This window comes from Monopterus albus, unplaced genomic scaffold (genome assembly GCF_001952655.1).
Source record: "Monopterus albus unplaced genomic scaffold, M_albus_1.0 scaffold3.1, whole genome shotgun sequence".
In the NCBI taxonomy this organism is placed as follows: Eukaryota; Metazoa; Chordata; class Actinopteri; order Synbranchiformes; family Synbranchidae; genus Monopterus; species Monopterus albus.
The window spans coordinates 610,404-631,734 of record NW_018127883.1 but is presented as its reverse complement, the minus strand read 5'-3'; the positions used below and the strand labels follow the sequence as shown (position 1 = coordinate 631,734).

The window sequence follows — 21,331 nt, the reverse complement described above, 5'->3', positions numbered from 1 at the left end:
AGGAAAGCACAGGTAGCCTACGAAAAACACTGATGTTTGAGGTTTTGGTGTGTTACATCTTTGGGGCAACCTATAATAGCCTACTGTATTCAGATGTAGGGCCTCATTTTTATCTTAAAAAACAACCATGCCTTAAAACGCAAGTTTCAAAATGAGAGATTATATAGAAACGTCCTCTTTCTCAACTTTGGTGACAAGCACATAACTTAACAAACTTCCATTCACTTTGACGTTTAGGTTATGTTTTTTTTTTTTATTGAAACAAAGTAACACATTAACAAAACAGTACCGAACATGGGAGACAAGACAACAGATACATGACATTACAAAAATAGAGTTCTTTACAAGATTGAAACGCAAGAAAGGGGAAAGGAGGGAAAATGAATAAATAAATAAATAAATACCAATGATAATGATGATAACAGTACTGCTAATAAAATAAGCTTGTTAAATTTTTACAGGTTGGTGGGAATGTGCGTGGCCTCAGCCCCAGGTGTTTGGTTCAAATTGAAATGTGTTAGAAATGAATTCCATGTGTCATAAAAAAGCTGATAAACTATTCTTGTGGGTGGATGTCATTTTCTCTAATGTGGTGTATTCTATCAGAAGGTTGGTCCAGTGGTTTATGTGTAGTGGTTTTTTTTAATTCCCAGTTTTGAAAGATTGTTTTCTTGGCAATAGCTAGAGAAATGATGAGTTTATTTCAGCGTTATATTAGGGATTCGGACAGCACTTAACCTCGTTAGATGGCAAATGACTTTGCTCCCTCCTAGTGGAGGAGGCATGAGCAATGGGTTGAACAATAACATAATATTTAGTAGTTCGTCCCACGTGGTGGCGCTACACATTAGAGAAAGTGATATCCCCTTTCAGTAAAACGTATAAAAGCAAATAAACATTTATGTTTTTGAATGTGTGCTCTGCGCGTATGGGACGCAAAGAACATCCATTCAAGTACTGTGTTTAAGTACAAATCTGAGGTACAAAAGCTGCTAGAGTAGGTTACAAGTAAACCGTTATTAAGGACAGTAGGCCTAGTCGAGAAAAAATTTGCGTCATCTTTTTTGTTACATCATCTGAGTCCTTACAATTGTGGCGACCTACGGCGGCTATTGGGGAGGGGTCTGGCGGCAGCGACATGATGCATGGGGGCATCATGGGAGCTCAGCGACTAGTTCGGGGAACAGTCGTAAAAGTGTTTTATTGTGTTCTGATGTGTTACCCTGTTGTGTCATCTTAATGAATTATACTGCTATGTGTTTTGCTAGCTAGTTGTGTGCTGTGTTCTGAACCATAAGTCTAAGTTGTATGTGTAAAACTGACCCTGTTGGGAATGTGATGTGTGGTGCGGTTCTGTGTTCTAAATAAATGACCAGAAAGACAGAGTTGCATGAGCACGTCCTGCCGTGTAGATCCAGGAAACAGATACCGCTAATCATCTCGGCAAGTTAGCTAGTATTAGGCCAACTGAGAGCGGATATATCGATGTGTCCTCCTGTGCATAACGTTACGTTTTCTGTGTTTTTTCAGCAACATAAAGTCAACCTACTAAAATGTACATTTGCACCATATAATGACAATACATTCTGTGGAAAATGCGCTTCATTCATCGAAACATAACCGAGTGCCGAGCGGTCCATAAGGTCACTTCCTGCAAAGCAAGCACCATTTCTCCATTAACACTCCCAATAATACAAATAGCACAAAATACAACTAATACCACATTGTCTGTGTGATTGTTGCAATGGAATTTATCGTCGCGCTTTTCTACTAATTTCAGACTACAAAAGTACGACGCTTTTATTTTGAAGGTTTTGAACGGAACTTCAATACACACATTAGCTAGCTTGACTGACCTGCTAACTTCCATGTAGTCAGTCAGCCGAAGCATGAGGTCTTTACACTCTGTTTAATTCTCAGTAACGGTAGTTAGTTAAATATTGAAAATGTGGTGTTAAGTGAGCTGATATAGTCGGTATTTGCTGTCACTTCTTAAGTCGTTTACAAGGGAATCACTAGCTTGTAACCAGCCAGCGAACTCTCGCCTGTAACGTTATTCTTCACCTCAACGATCAACACTGCTAGCTACGATGTGATCGTGAATTATAGCTGTCGAGGGTAGTTACGGTTGATATTGTCATAACCGAATGGCTACAGTAGCATCACGTTTGTCTTCTTTTAACGTCTGAATGCTGTTATTTCGATAACTATCTGAGGTCCGCGTCTGGAGGATCCGCTATATTCTCGCGGTGGAAATCACCGAAGAGACCGCATCCACAGCACTGTAGTTCACATCAAGGAAGATGTCTTTCTTCAATTTTCGCAAGATATTCAAGTTAGGGCCCGATAAGAAGAAGAAGCAGTATGAACATGTACACAGAGACGTTAACCCAGAGGAAATCTGGGAGATGGTTGGGGAACTGGGAGATGGAGCGTTTGGCAAAGTGTACAAGGTAATGTGTCACATCCTCTTTAGGATTTTCTAACCCATTAGGCCACTTAAGTTAAGACAGCCGCTTCCATTGTGTTTCATGCTGTTGCATGCAGGCCATAAGATATAGGTTAACGTTAAAATGACAGCGGTGACAGCACAGTCTTGCATCAGGCCACGTCCTCTAGGCCACCCAGACCCTCAGCAACTAAACATTTTGGCTTCACATGCATCCTATCACTGTTAACGTAATGGATCCTATACACCACCTTACCTGTTACCTGCTGCCTGTTACATTTTCCTGTGAAGCAAATGCAAAGAAACGCGACCTGGGGCTGTGCTTATAGTGATAGCTTAACGTGACCTCTTAAGTGTGTTTGCATTTGTCATTTTGGAGCTTTGGGGCAGGCCCTGTTGCAGCGTCAGGATTTAAATATGACTTTGCCATGTCATTGAGTTGCACTTGGCCTTAGTCAAACAGCTGAGGGCGCGGTTTACTTTCACCGAATAATAATGGCCTTACAAATGCCAAACTGGACTGAGCTGCTCTGAGAAATCACAAGACACAAACAAACAGTAAAAATCAGACCAGACTTGCAGAATTAGTGATTTGTGAGAATGGACTTTGTGTACAAAGACAAGGGTAGTTGGTTAATACAATACACTGTCACAGATAAAAAGTTGTATATGTGTACATTTAATGCAGTGTTTAACAGTGCGTCACTCCAAGTTGATGGTCTAGTTGCTACACCAACACAACATATGACACAATACCTGCAGCACCAACACATGGTATTGCAATTTAAACTATACCAAAGCACATCTACCACTGTGGAGATCTTTGTTCATATATCTCTGTACTGTATGTTTGTTGAGTGGAAGTTAAATGGACTTTTTTAAAGATAATTTTAAAACATCTTTACACAACAGGTTATTATCAGATGAGAAATGTCATCATTGTAGTATTTAGTTGGAATGAAGGATTCTCTGTCCCTTCATCAGTTCAGGACTCATTAGGCCTATTGACAGCTTTGTGTATGTGTTTGGGGTGTAAAATGTATGTATTCCCATGGTAGAACTCTTGTAATTTACATATCAGTGATACAGCTATATCTCACAATGTACACACAGAGGGGCGGGGAGGAATTAGAGTCACCACATGTTGCACATTTCATCAATTCTTTCACAGGCTTTTGGTGGTTGCCTCACTTGGGCAGGGTGACAAAGATTGCCAGCAAAGTGTGAATCATCTGTTTATAGAGAGTGAATGAGAAGAGTTCAGACCGCATATACACATCTAGCACAGGTTGCCCTGCTTTAATTATTAAGGAGGGGTACCATAGACTATTGTTAGGGCTAGGAGCTAATACAAACTGCTTGCACAGTTCTGTTTACATGGCCAGTCAGTTCACTGAGTTGGATGTAATGTGCCTAAGTTATAGAGATACAAGTTGAATTCTCCTTCCAAGTACTAGTGTGAGATGTATCATTATTACAATTTATTCACCATCAGTCAGGTCAAATTATTTGCTTGTCTTAAGAGATCAGATGCAAAATTGCCTTATTTATTAAAAACAAATGGATGTGTCTCATTCAAACATTATTACACCCACAATCCCTTGCAATTAACCCCATCAAAACAGAGAAGTGTTAACATGTCCTATACACAATGACCCAAGGCCACAGATTGCACTTGAATAAGTCAGTGACGTACAAATTGGCACTGCCCTCTCCATCATGAAGCTAATAGTGAATATGCATATGTACTAACGATGGCATGTGCTAGACAGGCGTCAGCCAGTACAAGGGGAAGAGGTGAGTGTGTCAGGTCAGAACCGTGTTAATATAGGGTCTGACATCCTCTGCTGCAGTTGCTCCTACCACTCCCTCCCATTTCTTTTTCCTTAACTCCCCGAGATTGTGTCTGTATCCATAAACACTGAGTCCAAACCTGCCCTTAAAATAGCTTCCCAGCTACTAGTTTTACAGGGTGTGGTCATTGTTTTGTATTAGTCTCTTTGGTGAAGCATAATCAGGATTTAAGACTGTAGGGTATAAGTTACCAATATAGACGAGCATAAGCCAGTTCACTAGTCAGACACCTGTTAACCAAAGTCATAGATCTGTTAAGTATAATCTTTAAATTACTGCCACTGGACTTGGCATTTAGTAGGTGTTTCAAAGTGAAAGAACAAAGAGAGGGTAGAAAAGGAAGAGGAGGAAGTAAGCAGGTTTCACACTGAGTTTTTGTTAGTCAGAGATGAATGGTTGCTTTGGTTGCTGTGAGTTTTCTACAGTAATTTTCCTTTTCAGTATATAACACTGTCGATCATGAAGTCTCTAAGAAATGTATTTATTGAGCTTTCCTCTAGGATTTCTTTTAGCTACACAAGCCCAACCAGTACTTCAATGTTTGTTGCTCTAGCTCTAAAATGGCTTTCATCTTAAATGAAATTATTAATGTTGAGAGATATTCTCCCACAGTAGCATCTGTACAGTGCCAGCAATGTCAGAAACATACAGACTAACACATGCAGTTGATACGGTCCCATTATTTGTTCTGTTTTCTGTAATAATTTATACACTACCTATTGCTGTTGTTGTTGCTGCTGCTTTTTTAGGCTCAGAACAAGCAGAATGGGACCCTCGCTGCTGCAAAGGTTATCGACACAAAAACAGAGGATGAACTGGAAGATTACATGGTAGAGATTGAAATTCTGGCCTCCTGCAACCATTATCACATCGTCAAACTGCTGGATGCCTTCTATTTTGAAGGAAAACTTTGGGTAAGTAAGCAATTGTCTGACTGAGAGAACGTTTTTTCATGTTTACTGTTGATTTGAAGCCAAGCAGACACAGAGGCGGTGAACCAGACGTGTGGAGACACACAGTTTCATCACAAGCCGTTATTCGTTTCTTAACGGAGTCTTATATCATTCAATTAAAGGATAACAGCAGTTCCTGTTGCTGGCATTTGAACAGTTTAAAACCAGTCAGGTGACACAGTCAGAGGTTAGAACGAGGCTTGGACTGTCCCACAGGATTCCCTGACCACCTAAAAATCTCAGCTCATAATCTAGAAAAAAATTACATATATATCATTTAATTTAAAATGATGTATTGTGCTTATAAATGAAGCAGATAATATGCTTCTCCAATGTAGGTCTAAGGAATTTTCTGATAACATTTGGAGCCTGACGTCTGGCTGTATAGTCGACACTTTGACCGTCTACTTGTATTCGTACAGACTGTAAGCAATGAATATGGTTTTAAGACTAAAATTCTATAAACCCATTTTTAAGAGTCCAAATTCTGGTTTTGGATCAAGCTGTTTTACTGTGAGCAGAGAGTTGTTTTAATACATGGTCAGTAGATCCCATTCTGTGTGCAGTAAGAGGCCCCAGAGCAATTAAGTCCAGGCAGGTGGTGTCATGTGGCCGTCCCTTGTGGACTGGCCACATCTATGGGAAGATAATGGAGTGGTTCTGGTGGCTGGAGAAAGTGCCTGTGAATAATTCAGAACTGCATGCAGGTTCCCTGCGGCCTCAGTTTTTAAACTTCGTGATGAGCGTGTAACTGCGTCTGCTTTGCATGCGTTATATTTTCCTTCTTTTTCTACTGTAGATTAGTCAAAGATAATATGTTAAAAAGAATGGATTTGCATATGTGATGTTCAGTTTAACCTGAGATTATGATCAGCAGAAGTTGTCACCTATCATAATCACAGGAATGTAAAAGTGTAACTCCCACGGCATGATAATTTTCAGGCAGAACAGGAACAACTGCCTGGTTTCTTATTTTGGAGTCCTTGAATAGAGGGCGGTGCTCAGTTGTGGCTTTGATTGATTTTTGTCTATTATCTGATACCCTGAGCTGCCAAGTAATGTGCTGGCAAGGCCAATATAGATGAAGTGGTGGTTGGATACACTGCATCAGCTATTACATCTGAGGTCAGGAAATACATCTCAGTTACAGTATTAGGGAACAGTGTTATTTTCTTCTAATGTGCTGCGGTTTCTTAGAGTAAAATCAAATGTGCCTTTTGAGCTGGTAAATCCATTGCTCTTGCATAATTAGACAGCAGGTCACTTGGTTTATTTATTTCAGATGACTACTGTTTTGAAAACACCTCTTCTGTGTATTGTATTATATGGTCAAATATAAACTTTTATACGATATTATGTAGACTTTTCACTGTGCAGTTCATAAACATATGAGGAGATCACTGACTTACTTCCTCAGAATATTCCCCCTCCATATGTTCCTTTAATACAAACTGTATATTGTTTCAAGAGAGTATTAGTAGATAGAACAGTTGTTCAGCAGTGAAGTTCTCTGTACTCGTATGATATTTTTATTTGTACGAAATGTACTACTTCACAAAAAGAGGAACTACTTTTTCACCAGAATGTATGGTGAAATATCTAGGATGTGACTCGTACAGTATGTGGACATACACTCAAAGCATTAACTACTGTGCATTTGTAACATGAAAATCTTCTATAACAGGCACATATTAAAGAAACCATGAGGAGAGGATCTCAGTCACTCACATCCAATCATATTTTATTTATGTAGCGCACAAATTCGCCACAGGGAGCTTTACAATCAGTACAGCGTGCGTCACCCACTGTCCTTAAACCCTGAAATCGAATAAGGAAAACTCTTCCAAAAAACCTTTGAAGTCATTGTTTTCAGCACAGAACTACAACCTCTACTGACACTTTGTTCCAACAAGATTATCCTGAAATAGGGGTGTGCAATGTATATCGTCTACGATCCATACATTCACTGTGTCATGAAGCCTTGTAGGATAAACTGCCGCACCTGTGCATTGAGAGTGCACATTAGCTAAAATTGCATTAGTGAAGTTAAAAGCGAGTGAACAGACAGCACGAGGAGACTAAATTGAGACATAAAAAGCCTGGAAGTCTATGTCAATTTAATTGCTAGACATGCATCATCCTCACTCACATGGAGGTATTTTGGCTTTGAAAGACTGCTCTGTGCTCAACAAAGGGCAATCTGCAGTGCAAACTGTGTTGGAAATCGGTTGCCGTTAAATACAACTCAACAGCTTGTTTCAACCACCTGCATATGGACTAACCACCAAACAGAATGTGAAACGCGTCAGGAGATGGGTGTTCACAACAAGACTAAACCAGCCAAGGTACCAGCACAAAAACCCACAGCAAGCTTTAGCAGAAAAACTCTGCAAGAAGGGATTTCGCTGTTTTTGTAGGCCACTGTTTTACTTGAATAGTTCAGTTTTAAGTAATTAGTATATGAAATATGTTGTTTCCATTAGGTAACAACAATTAATATGCTATTATTAAGAGCAACCTACCACAATATAAGACTTTTGAAGGATGCAAAATATTGTCTGCTTATCGTTATTGACCATCTTTTTGCCAATATTGCACACCCCTATCCTGAAATGGAGAAGAGACAGTGCTATAGAAGATGCTCAGTATGTGTTCATGCTTCTTGGCATGTCTCCACAGTGCAATCAGTAACATAGAATAGAGGTGCTGATGTGTTTCCAACAGAGGTCATATTGTTCACCTACTTCAGTTAACAGTGCCAGAGGTTCCTCCTTTAAGCGAATAATATGCTATGAGAGTAGTTAAATTGGAGCTTCATCATAATACAGTACGTGTTATTTATTGTTCTGCTTTTGTTTTGTTTTTCCTTTGCAGATTCTGATTGAGTTCTGTGCGGGTGGTGCAGTGGATGCCATCATGTTGGGTAAGTCCCTCTTTCACCGAAGGAAACAGAAAAAAAACTATTAAATTTTGGAGCTTATTCTGTGCTCCATCTTCATGTGCCAACTCTTTTTGTTCCATCCAGAAGCCTCTTTGTGGATTTTTCCTCCTCTCCCCAGTTGGTGGGGCCATTCCAACTATGCAGTTATTGTTGCTCAGATTTCAAGGAGTGGCTAGTCCACGTCTAACGTCTGCAGTTTCTCTGTCTTATTGTGAAGCTTAAAGAAATACATCACCACTTTTTCTTCTGTGCAAATTATCATGGCAAAAGGAATACCAGTTAATTCACTCCACAGTTGGAGGTTGATGCATCCTGCCCTGTGGCGTGACTCACCTAAAATGTCTTCTCCCAGATTTGTCCAGTCATACGGGCCGGCTGGTGTAAAGGTGGAGTTTTGTCCTCTAGTTTCTATTGGAAACTATTAGACCATCACATTTTATGTTAATATCCACACGACCCAGACAGTTTTTGCAAAAGTGCACCACAAAAACTACAGTAACAACATATGAACTAGAAAAAAATGTGACTTGTGAATTAAATGTGCATGTGTATCCACAGAACTGGAGAGGCCCCTGACAGAGCCTCAGATCCGTGCGGTGTGTAGGCAGACCTTGGAGGCCTTGTCTTACCTCCATGAGAACAAGGTCATCCACAGAGATCTGAAAGCTGGCAACATCCTCCTTTCCTTGGATGGAGATGTGAAACTGGGTAAAAACAAACTCGCACCTTTTGCTTTCCATTTGCCACTGTAGAGCACTGTATAGTAGAAGCAAATGTTAATAAAAAGATACTTGCTAGCTGAGTCATTGCTGATTTCTCTCTTGATATATGTCCTTGGTTGACAGTTTGCAGTGTTTGCTTATGATAAAACTAGAATGAGTCATTCATGTAAAGCCAAGTTCAAAAGAGTTACAAAACTGAGGCGTTCTGTGTAGCATCACAGGAGAGAAGTGTATATTTTTATGCACTGCTTATTTTTTTTTTCTTTTTACTGGAGTTGGTGATGCATCGAATTGCTTACATAATATTCCAGAAGTAAAAGTGTTTGTGTAGCTGCTGTAGCATCCATAGCTGCTGGCTCCCTGATGATTCATGTTCTGTAGGCAGAGGGTCATGGCAGAGCCTGGCAAACAATAATTATCAAGCAGCCACCAAGGATTTAATGATAGATCTCTCTGTCCCTCTAATGTGTACATACTGTCGGTGATGTGCGTAAAACGGGAGCAGGCTGAAATAGCTGCACAGGTAACAGCTGACATTTAAGTGTTATGAAAGGGAGACTGAGGCTTTTCTGCCCACTTATGCAGTTCATATTTGAAGGCTTAAAGTAGGTTAGTTAAGATAGAAATGTGCTATATGTTATTATATATCCTCTGTTCCAGTGCATTCAGTGTCATTATATAATCTAGTTTGATTCATTGATGAAAAGAATCATAATTCCTTTTCAGCTGACTTTGGGGTGTCTGCTAAAAATACCAAGACATTACAGAGAAGAGATTCTTTCATCGGCACTCCATATTGGTGAGTCATGCAGCCCATACATAAGATGGCATTCACTCCTTTCCATCTGATAATTATCTTAGTGTGTCTCACAGCTAGGGGTGATGATTTTTCTATGCGTTCTTACAAAAGATGTCTCCGTCAGGAATTTAAATGCACTTGAGTGTTGGATGACCTCAGCTTTAAATTCTATGTAGACTTCCTGTCTTTCAAATTCCAGACTGAAATGCACACACACACATACTATTTTATTGTATTTTTCTTTCCCTTGAGAGAATTGACTTTCAGCGATCAGAAAGATATCTAATAGCATGCCTGAATGCACACAACTATTTGCAGTCCAAAATGTGCTTAGTGCTAATTACAAACCCACTGACATGTTATCTTGCAGGATGGCCCCAGAGGTAGTCATGTGTGAAACATCCAAGGATCGTCCGTACGACTACAAGGCTGATATCTGGTCCCTCGGTGTCACCCTGATAGAGCTGGCGCAGGTAGAGCCGCCCAACCACGAGATGAATCCCATGAGAGTGTTGCTGAAAATAGCAAAGTCCGAGCCACCAACACTCATGCAGCCCTCTCATTGGTAAGACAGAGCATTGGTGATAACTGGAGAGGTGGCATTGGAATGTTTCTGGGTTGGAGATAAGGATATGTTGGCTGCTGAACGTGTGAAAGCATGATGAATTGTTCACTAAGGAAACTGAATTGCCACAGGGGGAAGAATTTAATTAATTCCAAGACAGGGCCAGAGACACTTGGTCTGTTTTATGGCTAGAAAACTTATTCTTATTTAATTCATTCTTGAAAGGTCACCAGAATTCAGTGACTTTCTGCGTAAAGCACTTGATAAGAATGTGGACAATAGGTGGAGTGCAGCACAGCTTCTACAGGTGAGTTGGCCTGCTCTATTCTCTCCCTACTTTTATCTTGCAGTACACAGTACTATGCCACCCACAGTAATGCATACACACTTGAGTTATAAATGTGAATGTGTCATGTTTTAAAGGGACAGCCCAACAGTTTGTGAACGATTTCAAATTTATTTTGATGTTGTCTTGTGTCCTTGTCCATCTGCATAGCATCCTTTTGTCACCAGTGTGACTGATAGCAAACCTCTCAGAGAGCTCATAGCTGAAGCCAAAGCTGAAGTCACAGAGGAGCTCGAGGATAGCAAAGAGGAAGAGGAGGAGGAGGAGTCGGATACACCTCTGGTACGTAATTTATTGACATAAGGACCTAATTTTTTTTTTTTTGTGTGTGTACACTGGTTGATATTTAAATGAATGATAACGCTGTTACCTTTTCTAGCGCTCACTAATGGCATGTTGTTTTCATATCTTTCTAACTGGTGGCTCAGGTTGCACCTGGGCACAAGAGAGCGCCATCAGATGTCAGTGTGGCCAGCTCAGAGGATGATACGGTTCCACCAACTCCCTCAACGCTGGAAGCTATTACAGAAAAGATGGAAACTAAATCTGCTGAGGACCAGACCAGTGATAAGCTCTCAGATGAAGGACTTGGAACAAGTGAAATGGACAAGACTGAGGAGGAGAAACTCAATGAGGTGTCTGATGCCAGTAATGAAGACCTGGCCTCTGGACTTATAGAGCCCACCAAGGAAATTGTCTCACAAGGTCCAATAGAACCTAAACCAGAAGATGGTCAGGTTCAAGAGATTCCTGCTCAACCCGAACTGTTACAGCCAGAAGAACCTGTAGATACATCACATATCCAAGAACTTGTCACAAATGGTCAAGAAGCCGAGGAGGAACAGGAGAGACAAGTAGAGAAAACAGAAGACGAACTTACTCGGGAAATAGAAGATGAGAGAAGACCCAAGGAAGAAAAAGAAACCGGTACAGAAGAAGCCAGATCATCGGAACCTGAAGATGCACCAGAAGAACCAGAATCAGGAGACATGGCACAGACTGAAGAAGAAACCAAAGAACTAGATGACGAGATACCTCAACACAAAGTGACAGAGGACACCGCTACTGGCACAGATATAAATATAGACACAGAGAATATAAAATCAAATCTAGCAGACACAAATATAAATGAAGACACAGACACAAAGTCAAGTGTGGATGAGTCCTCCGCTGAAGTTTTGTTGGAGGAGGAGACTATAGAAAGTAAACCAGAGGAGAAGCCTGAGGATGAGGTTCGTGAGGAGGCAGACCAGCCCGAACATGAGAATCAGACCAGTGAAGAAGCTGAACTGGAGGAACAGGCACCATCTGAATTCAAGAGTGGAGTCAGCGATGAAGCCAAAGAAACCTCTGAGGATTCAGAACAGGTGGTCCCATCTAAAGATGTCTCTGTGAAGCAAGATGAAGAGAAAGCTACTTGTGCAGATGAGAGCACTTCCCAAGATGCCGTCTCTGTCCCAGAGAGTGAAACAGATTCAGAAACCAAGATCGATCATGGAAGTCCTGCTGTAAGCAAACCAGATGTGGAGAAAGACACTGACTCTGGAAGCAGTTCTGCTGCTGATAGCAACAGCCTTGACCTGAATTTATCCATCTCAAGCTTCCTTTCCAAGAGCAAAGAAGGGGGTTCTGTGTCCATGCAGGTGATAGGTGCCTCACCTACAGCCTCACTTAGAGATTATGTTTTAATAACTGTGTTCCTAAAACATCCTGTTTCATTTATAGGAGTCAAAACGTCAGAAGAAGACGCTGAAAAAGACACGCAAGTTCATGGTGGATGGTGTGGAGGTCAGTGTAACAACGTCGAAGATAGTGACAGATAACGACACCAAGAGTGAGGAGATGAGGTTCCTGAGGTACGTCTGTATCCATTCGGCTTGCCGTACTTGGTTGGTCTAAATATGGGACACGAGCTATTACCGTAAACATTCCTACCTAGAATAGTTTATTCATTTCTCTACTCCCACAGCTTTTTACAAATGCTAAATGGGTTATCTCTTGCAATGAACACTGCATTATGTTACTGTCATCACCCATGTTGCCTTATAAAGACCTGAGACATGCTGCTCTGTATAACTCTTTGCTGTTAGATTCATGACCTTATGTCATAAATGCACAGAGTTAACATGTTTCAGTTTAACAGCTACTGGGCAGCTATGGATGCTACAGCAGCAACAAGAATAGTTTTACTTCTGGAATATGTTGACCAGAATCATCACACAGGAGAAGAATAGTCTCCTGTTAAATTTGAATGGGACACTACTGTTGTAATAAATGTTATCTTACATATTAGGAAAAAAAAATAAAACATAAAACCAATGAAACGAAAAATTTAAATTTCTGTCTCATTTACAACAAGCTGCTGAATTTGAGATGAGTAAATATGGCGGCACCCTGACTACACACTCTTTGTGGTTTCCTCAGGCGGCAGGAGTTGAGAGAGCTGCGCCTTCTGCAAAAAGAGGAGCAGAGGGCCCAGCAGCAGCTTAGCAACAAGCTGCAGCAGCAGAGAGAGCAGATCTACCGGCGTTTTGAACAGGAAACTACTGTGAGTACCTTTGTTCATACCGCAGTGGTATGATGGCTTTTTGGGCAACTCTGAGGAAATGAGCTGCTTCATCTTAAAGTTGATCTAAATCTGACAGAGAGACTTAGATGTAGCCAATCATTTACTCATTTAGTGTTCCTACTGGGAAGCACAAACTCTCTTTAATCAGAGGTGGTCATGATATTAGAAACTTTAATTTGAGTCTGTCATGTTGTCTTGTAGCCAGATTTATATAACACTATATAATAAAGCAGTGAAGGCCTAAAACAAACTGTAGAGATATTGGATCACATATAATACTCATTTTGTCGCTGTCTGTCTGGATTTGTCAACATAGGCTAAGAAGCGTCAATATGACCAGGAAGTGGAGAATCTTGAGAAGAAGCAGAAGCAGACCATTGAGCGACTGGAGCAGGATCACACCAGTCGGCTCCGAGACGAAGCCAAGCGCATCAAAGCGGATCAAGACAAGGAGCTTTCCAAGTTCCAAAACATGCTGAAGAACCGAAAGAAAGAGGTACAGCCATGCATGACACTTTCTGCATGGAAGGGCCTTGAGTGCGCTGACTAGCTCTGTACTGGGGGGAGCTTGGGGTCATAAGCATTTGCATGTCATACATACAAGCAGTTTAATGGTGCATGTGTTTCACAGTGTAGCTGGTGGCATACTTGGCTGTGTCATATTAACCCTGTGGGAGTGCTGTGTCTTGCTGTTCTGACTACTACTGTATGTACAGTATGTAGGTGATAGCCACAGACTGTCAGTCTTCCTCCTAAATGCTGCTAGCTACATGTTGTTGTATCCATTATTAATCTACCCTGAGACGTATGGTTGCCTCCTAAGTAAAACTGGGCTACTAAGTCTAGTTGTTATTTTTAGAAGGCTATTTAGTAAAAGATAAACTTTAGGCTACACATAAAACCCGATCATGAAGGTGTTCTGGGCTTAATGTATGCTAGGTCCTTATTAGTCATCTCTGTCTCTTCCTCTGCTTTTTGGCCTGAAATACTTTATTGGATGTTTTGGGTGTGCTTGCAGTTTGTGTGCAGCTTTTTTTATTTTAAAGCAGTTGTGCAGATCAACGTCCATTGTGCATTATGATGCAGTGGTGGTGGTTGTGCTGCTTGCAGTTTGCATTCTGGGTCATTTAGAGTATATTTTCAGTATACTGACAAATATTATCATAGCACAGGTTGCTTCTGCTGTCAGCTGTCTACTTTGTTGTTTAGCTGCAAAAATACAAGCCATTGCCTACTGATAAAATGCGTAGTTTTTCTGTACTTTGTTTCTGCAGTGTTGTATTATTTATTTGAAATGTACTGTTGCTGTGTATTTTAACTAACCATGTCTCTTGTATGAGTGTGTGAGGTGGCTTTGGTCATGGGATGGCCAGACTTTTCAAGATTTTTCTAGGTGGTGGCCCATTTGGTGAAATACCTTGTATCAGAGTAACTGATCTGGAATAGTTTTTATCACAGAGTCAGCAATTAATCGATGAATTGATCAGAAATCAATCAAGTATTTAGGTAATTGGTTCATCATATAGTACAAGAAAAATGCCAAATATCACCTTGTTTCTTCTTTTCAAATGTAAGGATTTGTTGCATTTCTTTGTCTTATGACAGTAACTGAATATTTTGGGGTTTTGGACAATTTGAAGACACTGCCTTCATATTAGGGAAGAGCCCTAGATTCCAGTAAATAGATATATATCAAATCTAATCTGCATTCAGTTAGAAACTGAGAGTTTGTGAGCAGTCCACAAGTCAGGACTGTTGAACGTTCAGATTCCAACTCAGTTACTCTGCTCTTTTAATTTAAACAGTCACAATAATGACCTTGACGGCTGTGGGACTTACTGAATACATAGTAATACAGGGGGAGGTGTTTTTGAGACTAACATTTTCTGCCATGCACCAGTCAAATCTTTCTTTTAAGAAATTCTTGACTCGACTCTAACTTGTGCAGTTTAAATAGACATTTCTAACATTCTCTGAAAAGCTACTAATCAAAAGACTGACCGATTAGCTCAAGGGAACATCTGTTGCAGGCCATGGGATCTGAGCATGTTGACTTTAAATCAGTTGGTGGCTGGATGCAGTATCTCTCCTCAAAGTGGGCCGTGCATGTCTCCTAATGTTACTTGCCAGCTTTGTTAGATTTGCAGAATATCGACCGGTTTGTTCGCACACACTGTAGGTCAAACAGGAAGTTGGACAGTCCCCCAAACATATGAGAAAAGACCTAATGAAACGCTTAAAGGAAGACCTTTCACTCCTTAAGACTGCAGAGGTAAACCAACACCTACTGACTCTTACTCTGTGAAAAAGTAAGAGATTACCTTTTGTCTCCCTTTCTCCTTTTCTACACTGTCCCTATAACCTGATCCATTCAGGTAAGATATTCATATACACACACATAAATGGCTTCTGTCTGCAATTGCTCTACATTTGCTACCTCGTGCACTGGTTTAAGCAAAAGTTACTAGCTTGACTTGTCTTTGGGTTTTGAATTGTTGAAGACAGTAAATTGTGATGTTATGACATTTTATAGACTGATTAATTGAGAAAATAAGCAGCAGAATAATCGATAATGAAAAGAAGTACTAGCAAAATGACGTGCACCGTGGCAAATTTGATCCTTTAAAAATGCCCAAACTGGAACAAAAAGTGTACTATCCACGACGTGTATGCTGCTGTTTATTAAACATCCCACAGTTTCACTTTGCTCCTGAAATTACAGTTGGGTCATGTTACACTTGTCAGTTGTGATGTAAAATGATCATTTGCGAGTGTCCACTCTCGATTTACTACCCACCGCCCAGTGTTTATCGTGAATTAATGAACCCGAGAGCGATTGTAGACACGGCATTTGTTTCCTCTGTAGACATCTGCACTAAAAACCTTGACTAAACTTTCCTTTACATCTTTTATGAGTTAGACATACATTGTGAATGAACCCCTTCTTTTCTTTGAAAGGTAACTGTATTCACACTCCATGAGCCAGTAGCTTAGAAAGTAATAAAACTGCTGGAATTATGAGCCACTTTCAAGCATGAGAGGATGAGAAGAGTATTAATGACTTATTAACTGACTTCCTCCTAACATTTATGCATTAATGTGCTGTGCACTGTAAACTCACCGATGATCCCAAAGAGGAAAAAAGGGCCATCTCATATAAAACTTAGGAAGAATCAGTGTGTGTGCGCTGCTGTGTGTGTGTGTGTGTGTTGCTGTGTGCTCCCTGATCAGGGCGAGTGCGTCGTGTGCTCTCCTCCGCAGGCAGTGGCCCAGGTTATGATACAGTCTTTTCAGTTGTCCTCATGCGCACTCTTCAACGCTCAGATGCAGGATGTAAGTGTGCCCCCCCCGCCCTGTTCCTCTAAGTCTCTAGCCCATACTTAGATGTGTGCAAAGTGAATTGACAGGACAGCTTGTGATGATTCAATCTTACTTTAGCATGACACATGTAAGCATGGGCAGGGTTACTGTTTTTTTTTTTTTTTTTGGTGTTGTCATCACTGTGTTTGTGCAGTGGTTCTCTCTCTGCCTCTCCTGCTCAGTACTTCCTCCACCAGTCCACAAATGTTTTACATCTAATTTGTGTATTTTATATGGTGTTCATATTTGTATGAGAATAGACTGAAACATGTACAGCGCTCTGTCCCAGAGGTGGTGTAGTTGTTGATCTTGTGTCTGGATCCATGTTTGTTTCTGTCAGCAAATGTCCACATATAGACTAACTGCCTTATGGGGTGGATGCAAAGCCACTTGTATTTTGCATAATTTACTTGTGGTATCACATTTTAACCATCCTATCTTGGATTCAACAGTATAATAATTATGTTACCTAGGTTTTCTATTGATAAAGTAAATTCTGGTTAATTATATGATCAGTTATGCCTAATAATAGGTAGGTAATAGCAGTACATAACCTACAATTTGCCACCAGCTATTAGAAGTCTACTGTAGTAGGGGATTGCATCTTTTTAAATTGTGTAAAGACAGAACGGGAAATTAAATAAATAGATAATTTTGACTCTATGTAATGAGCCAAACATTATGTAGGCTGATGTAAATGTCAGTGTAGTTGCTGTCTCACATAAAAGTGTGAAACTGAATCTCTGAACTGTTAACTTTTCTTTCTTTCTCTCTTCACCTCCATTGTGGATTGTAGCCATCCATGATCTTTGAGTGTCTCCTCTGCTGATGCCAGTTGATGGTGTGACATGTTAGTGCTCTGTGTTGACCTGAAGTGGATGGCTTGACTAGTCTTTTCTCTCTCTACTCTTGGCTGTCCCTCTGTGTGATTCCCATGGCGTCCTCTGGCTGTTTTTTCACTGATCTTCCTGTGTCGCTTCTCAGGAGCAGGAGTTCCTACAGAAGCAGCAGCAAGAGCTGGACGGCGCGCTAAAGAAGATCATTCAGCAGCATAAACTGGAGATCGCCACTATTGAGAGAGACTGTCTCAACCACAAGCAGCAGCTGATGAGAGGTAGCAGATGGGGAAAGAACTTTTTACTACAAAGTCTTTACATTGCTGACTTTTCTAAAAGCATAGTTTAGTTCTGAATCTACATTTCTGACTGCTAGTTTCCATTTATTTCAGTGTAATATGAAAATCATATTGTAGAGATTTGAAACTGGCTCAAGATATAAAGTCCATTGCAAGGGATGTTCAGTCTGTTTTTCTGCCAGGGTATTTATCATTGCATAGTGAAGCTGATAAAATCATTAATTGATGTGAAGCATGCTGCTGTGCTGACACCTGTGGTTCTGAGTTTGTGAGAATGCAGCTAAAGACTAGTTATTAGTCCATGCTTAAATCATGTTGCTATTACATTAGACAAAAATGGTAACATGATGTGACAGACTACCTGCCAGGCAGTCAACTGAAGCATCATGTTATTGTTTCAGGTCTCAGTGTTTGTTTTTATAACAGACATGAATCTAACACCTGCCAGAAAACTAGAAAAATGTTTGGGTTTTTTTTTTTGAGTCACTCTCAACTTGGAGGTTAGTGGTATGTCAGTGACGCCTTCTTTGCTCACCAGCAGTATCAATGCACTGATATGCAAGGAAATGAGAATGCAGACATGCTGTTTGAGAGGACATGTTACAGCTTGTCCAGTTTATTTACAGGTTTACAGTGTCCGTTTTGTTTTCATCACTGTACTCGTCACTGGCTAACATGCATGTACATATTTCTATCTCGTACTTACGTGGCCTTACATGTTTTTGTGTGCACCACGTGCATTTTGTAGCTCGAGAGGCAGCCATGTGGGAGTTGGAGGAGCGCCACCTGCAGGAAAAGCACCAGCAGCTGAAGCAGCAGCTGAAAGACCAGTACTTCATGCAGAGACACCAGCTGCTGAAGAGGCATGAAAAAGTAAGAGCACAAAGAGAAGTCTGCACAGAGAAATGTTCAGTGTTAATTTAATGATCCTGCAGAACTAAAAACTGTTTGTGTGTGTGTGTGTTTTACAGGAGATGGAGCAGATGCAGCGCTACAACCAACGGCTGATAGAGGAGATGAAGAACAAACAGACCCAAGAGAGGGTTCGTCTGCCCAAGATTCAGCGCAGCGAGGCCAAGACGCGCATGGCCATGTATAAGAAGAGCCTCCGCATCACCGCCACTGCAGCTGTCACCGCCGATCAGGAGAGAGAGCGGATAAAACAGGTATAGACACTGAGTGTGGACTCGCACTGCTGCTGTGTTACAACTTCTACTTGTATCAGTCAGTGAATGAACATGTACTGACTTTTTTTAGCAACACTATGTCACTCAGACACACCATTACACCTACTGTCTTTCAGCTAAAAAAGACAAGAGCTTTTACCAGCCTTGCCATTACAGGTGTTTGTTGTATTTTGTCTGTGTGGTCCAGTTTGCTTTCCAGGAAGAAAAGAGGCAGAAGAACGAGAGGCTTCATCAACACCAGAAACATGAGAACCAGATGAGGGATCTGCAGCTGCAGTGCGACTCCAACATCAGGGAGCTGCAGCAGCTACAGGTAGGGCCACAACGTACACACACACACACACACACACACACACACACACACACATTTTTATGTGTTTCAGACAACATTTTATGGAGTCCCAGACTGTTGAGTGGCCCAGCTGTTTTTACATAGCATGAACAATCCTGTTAAACTAAGGCTTAAAAGCAACACCATGAATGTTTTGTGTCTATTTACAGCAGCAGCCTCTAGTTGCCTCATTAATATGATTATTTATTTCATAGTGTTTCACTGAACACTGGGTTTCCAAACATTTAAGTACCAAGCTCACTTTCTCATCTACTTTTAATACCTAGATCATAAATAGTGGATTGTGACTGTGCTCAGGACAAGATTTTAGTTGAACCCCATGCTAATAAAAAAAAAAAGAAAGGTCAAACTCAGTAAAAACAAAGGGATATACGTACAGCATATTCCGGTGCAGATAAGGTACAGGAGTTGTTAGTCATGAGTCCAGCACATTAATCGTGTGTGTGTTTCCTTTCAGAATGAGAAATGCCACCTTCTGATTGAACACGAGACCGAAAAGTTGAAGGAGCTGGACGAGGAGCACAGCCAGGAGATAAAGGAGTGGAGAGAGAAGCTAAGACCCAGGAAGAAGGTACATTTAAAATTCATTTAATAATAACAGTCATCATCGGTACCAAGCTCCTGCACAGAGTGTGAACATCTCAGATTGTCATACTTTTTTTGTGATTATAAAGTGGTTGATTCAGTTGTTTGTATGTGCCGCCCCCTGCAGGCGTTAGAGGAGGAGTTCACACGGAAGCTCCAGGAGCAGGAGGTCTTTTTCAAGATGAGTGGTGAATCCGAATGCCTTAACCCCAACACCCAGAGTCGAGTATCCAAGTTTTACCCGATCCCAAACCTGCATAACTCTGGCTTATAGCCTCACATCTGTCTGTCTCAGCTGCGCTTACAGACTCTTCCTGGTGGAGCGATATCATTTTTCTGATGGTGACCGATAAACATGAAAATACTTTCACTGCTTTGATTCCATTCATCAGTAAGCATGATGTGCCTACGCACCGTTTTCTCAGCTTGTTGGGAAATGTCCGAAGGATAACGTGCACTCTGTGCATCTTCAAAATTTAAAGGTCTGAAGTTGGCTCATCAGATTATTGTAAACACAGCCTGCTACAGCAAGAATGACTAAAAACTGTTTGTCTTTTTTTCCCCTCCCTCTCTCTCTCTCTCTCTCTCTCACTGCAGGCCCTTTCCTGTGTTTTCTCCTCGGAGTAAATACAGTTCACCCTGAATGTTTTGCATTTAAATAGCTGCTTCAGTTCCACCCATGATCACAAGATATTGAGAGAGAGTTTGAAATATTAGTTTTGCTGCATGCAAAGCAGATCCGGTGGAGCTGTGTAGTCTAACACAACATAACTGAGAGGAATGTATTGTGTTACATGTTACCTGCATAATGAAGTTTAATTAGATACTGTGCTTACCGAGAGCGGTTTACGGTCTTGAGAGATAAGTGAACTAAAATATTTCTATTGCTTTAGCACTTAGTTGCATTCAAACACATTCCCCTGTTTAGGTGGATGGAGAGGTGAAATACATTCTCTATTAAATAAACACATCTTACCTTCTGGGAGTTATCTTCAGCGGAAATGCTTTGTTGTGAATTCTGAATACTAAAGTAATGTAAAACTTAATTTGCACTGTTTTGCCACGTGAGCTGAAAGAAAAAATATGCAATAATAAACCGTCAATCTAATTTTGACAGTCTCCCCCAAGTCTCCAAGTCCAGACTGAAGTATTTGAACTTTTTTTTTTTGCCAGCTTTTTTACCTATATTTTTTTTTTCTTGTTTTTCAAGTATGCTCATAGTATTTTATGATCAATTTCATTTTCTACACATGTACTCCTGATATATTGATGCTGTAGTCACTCTTTATGGTGAGCTTTTGCTTTTGCCGAGACCAGTAACTGTAGGAATTTCGGTGTGTGTGGAGATCTTTCACTGTATTTTACTAGCAAAATATTGATGGTTCACAAAAATGACATATTTCAAGGTAAAGATACCTGACGAGTTTATTTTAGCACTTCATATCATTACTGTATGTTATCATTTCTGTATGCCAACGTCAACATTTACTAGTGGTTTGTCATAAATGCTGGAT

The 21,331-nt window shown here is 40.6% G+C and overlaps 2 protein-coding genes across 6 annotated transcripts in view; one reads left to right on the top strand and one right to left on the bottom strand.

The window, feature by feature from the left end:
- Positions 1-2,812, bottom strand: part of sh3pxd2ab (SH3 and PX domains 2Ab) — a 52,826-nt gene extending 50,014 nt beyond the window's left edge. For 3 of the 4 annotated variants that reach the window (XM_020600791.1, XM_020600814.1, XM_020600804.1), the window contains exon 1: positions 2,706-2,812. The gene's annotated coding sequence lies outside the window, so the exon portion shown is untranslated. Of the gene's footprint in view, positions 1-1,856; positions 1,926-2,705 lie in introns of those variants that run through there. The other variant, XM_020600797.1, reaches the window with a different exon arrangement.
- slka (STE20-like kinase a) lies at positions 1,869-20,349 on the top strand. Of its 2 annotated transcripts, XM_020600773.1 has the most exons (19): positions 1,869-2,453; positions 5,053-5,217; positions 8,131-8,179; positions 8,756-8,905; positions 9,646-9,718; positions 10,089-10,283; positions 10,509-10,590; positions 10,780-10,911; positions 11,058-12,272; positions 12,355-12,485; positions 13,054-13,177; positions 13,515-13,694; positions 16,460-16,531; positions 17,543-17,672; positions 18,442-18,566; positions 18,665-18,859; positions 19,068-19,193; positions 19,690-19,803; positions 19,945-20,349. In XM_020600773.1, the coding sequence occupies exons 1-19, from the start codon at positions 2,304-2,306 to the stop codon at positions 20,089-20,091; spliced, it is 3,555 nt and encodes a 1,184-aa protein (XP_020456429.1). In that variant the 5' UTR covers positions 1,869-2,303; the 3' UTR covers positions 20,092-20,349. The 2 variants fall into 2 exon arrangements, with proteins under 2 accessions (XP_020456429.1, XP_020456436.1); XM_020600780.1 differs by lacking the exon at positions 16,460-16,531 and having other exon boundaries at positions 1,870-2,453.
- The last annotated feature ends 982 nt before the right edge of the window (positions 20,350-21,331 follow it).

Excerpts from the sequence above, each read along its gene's own strand:
- slka (XM_020600773.1), top strand. The coding sequence starts at position 2,304 with ATGTCTTTCTTCAATTTTCGCAAGATATTCAAGTTAGGGCCCGATAAG. Across the intron at positions 10,912-11,057 it reads AGGAGTCGGATACACCTCTG|GTTGCACCTGGGCACAAGAG; the intron begins GTACGTAATTTA and ends CTGGTGGCTCAG. Across the intron at positions 17,673-18,441 it reads CAAGCAGCAGCTGATGAGAG|CTCGAGAGGCAGCCATGTGG; the intron begins GTAGCAGATGGG and ends TGCATTTTGTAG.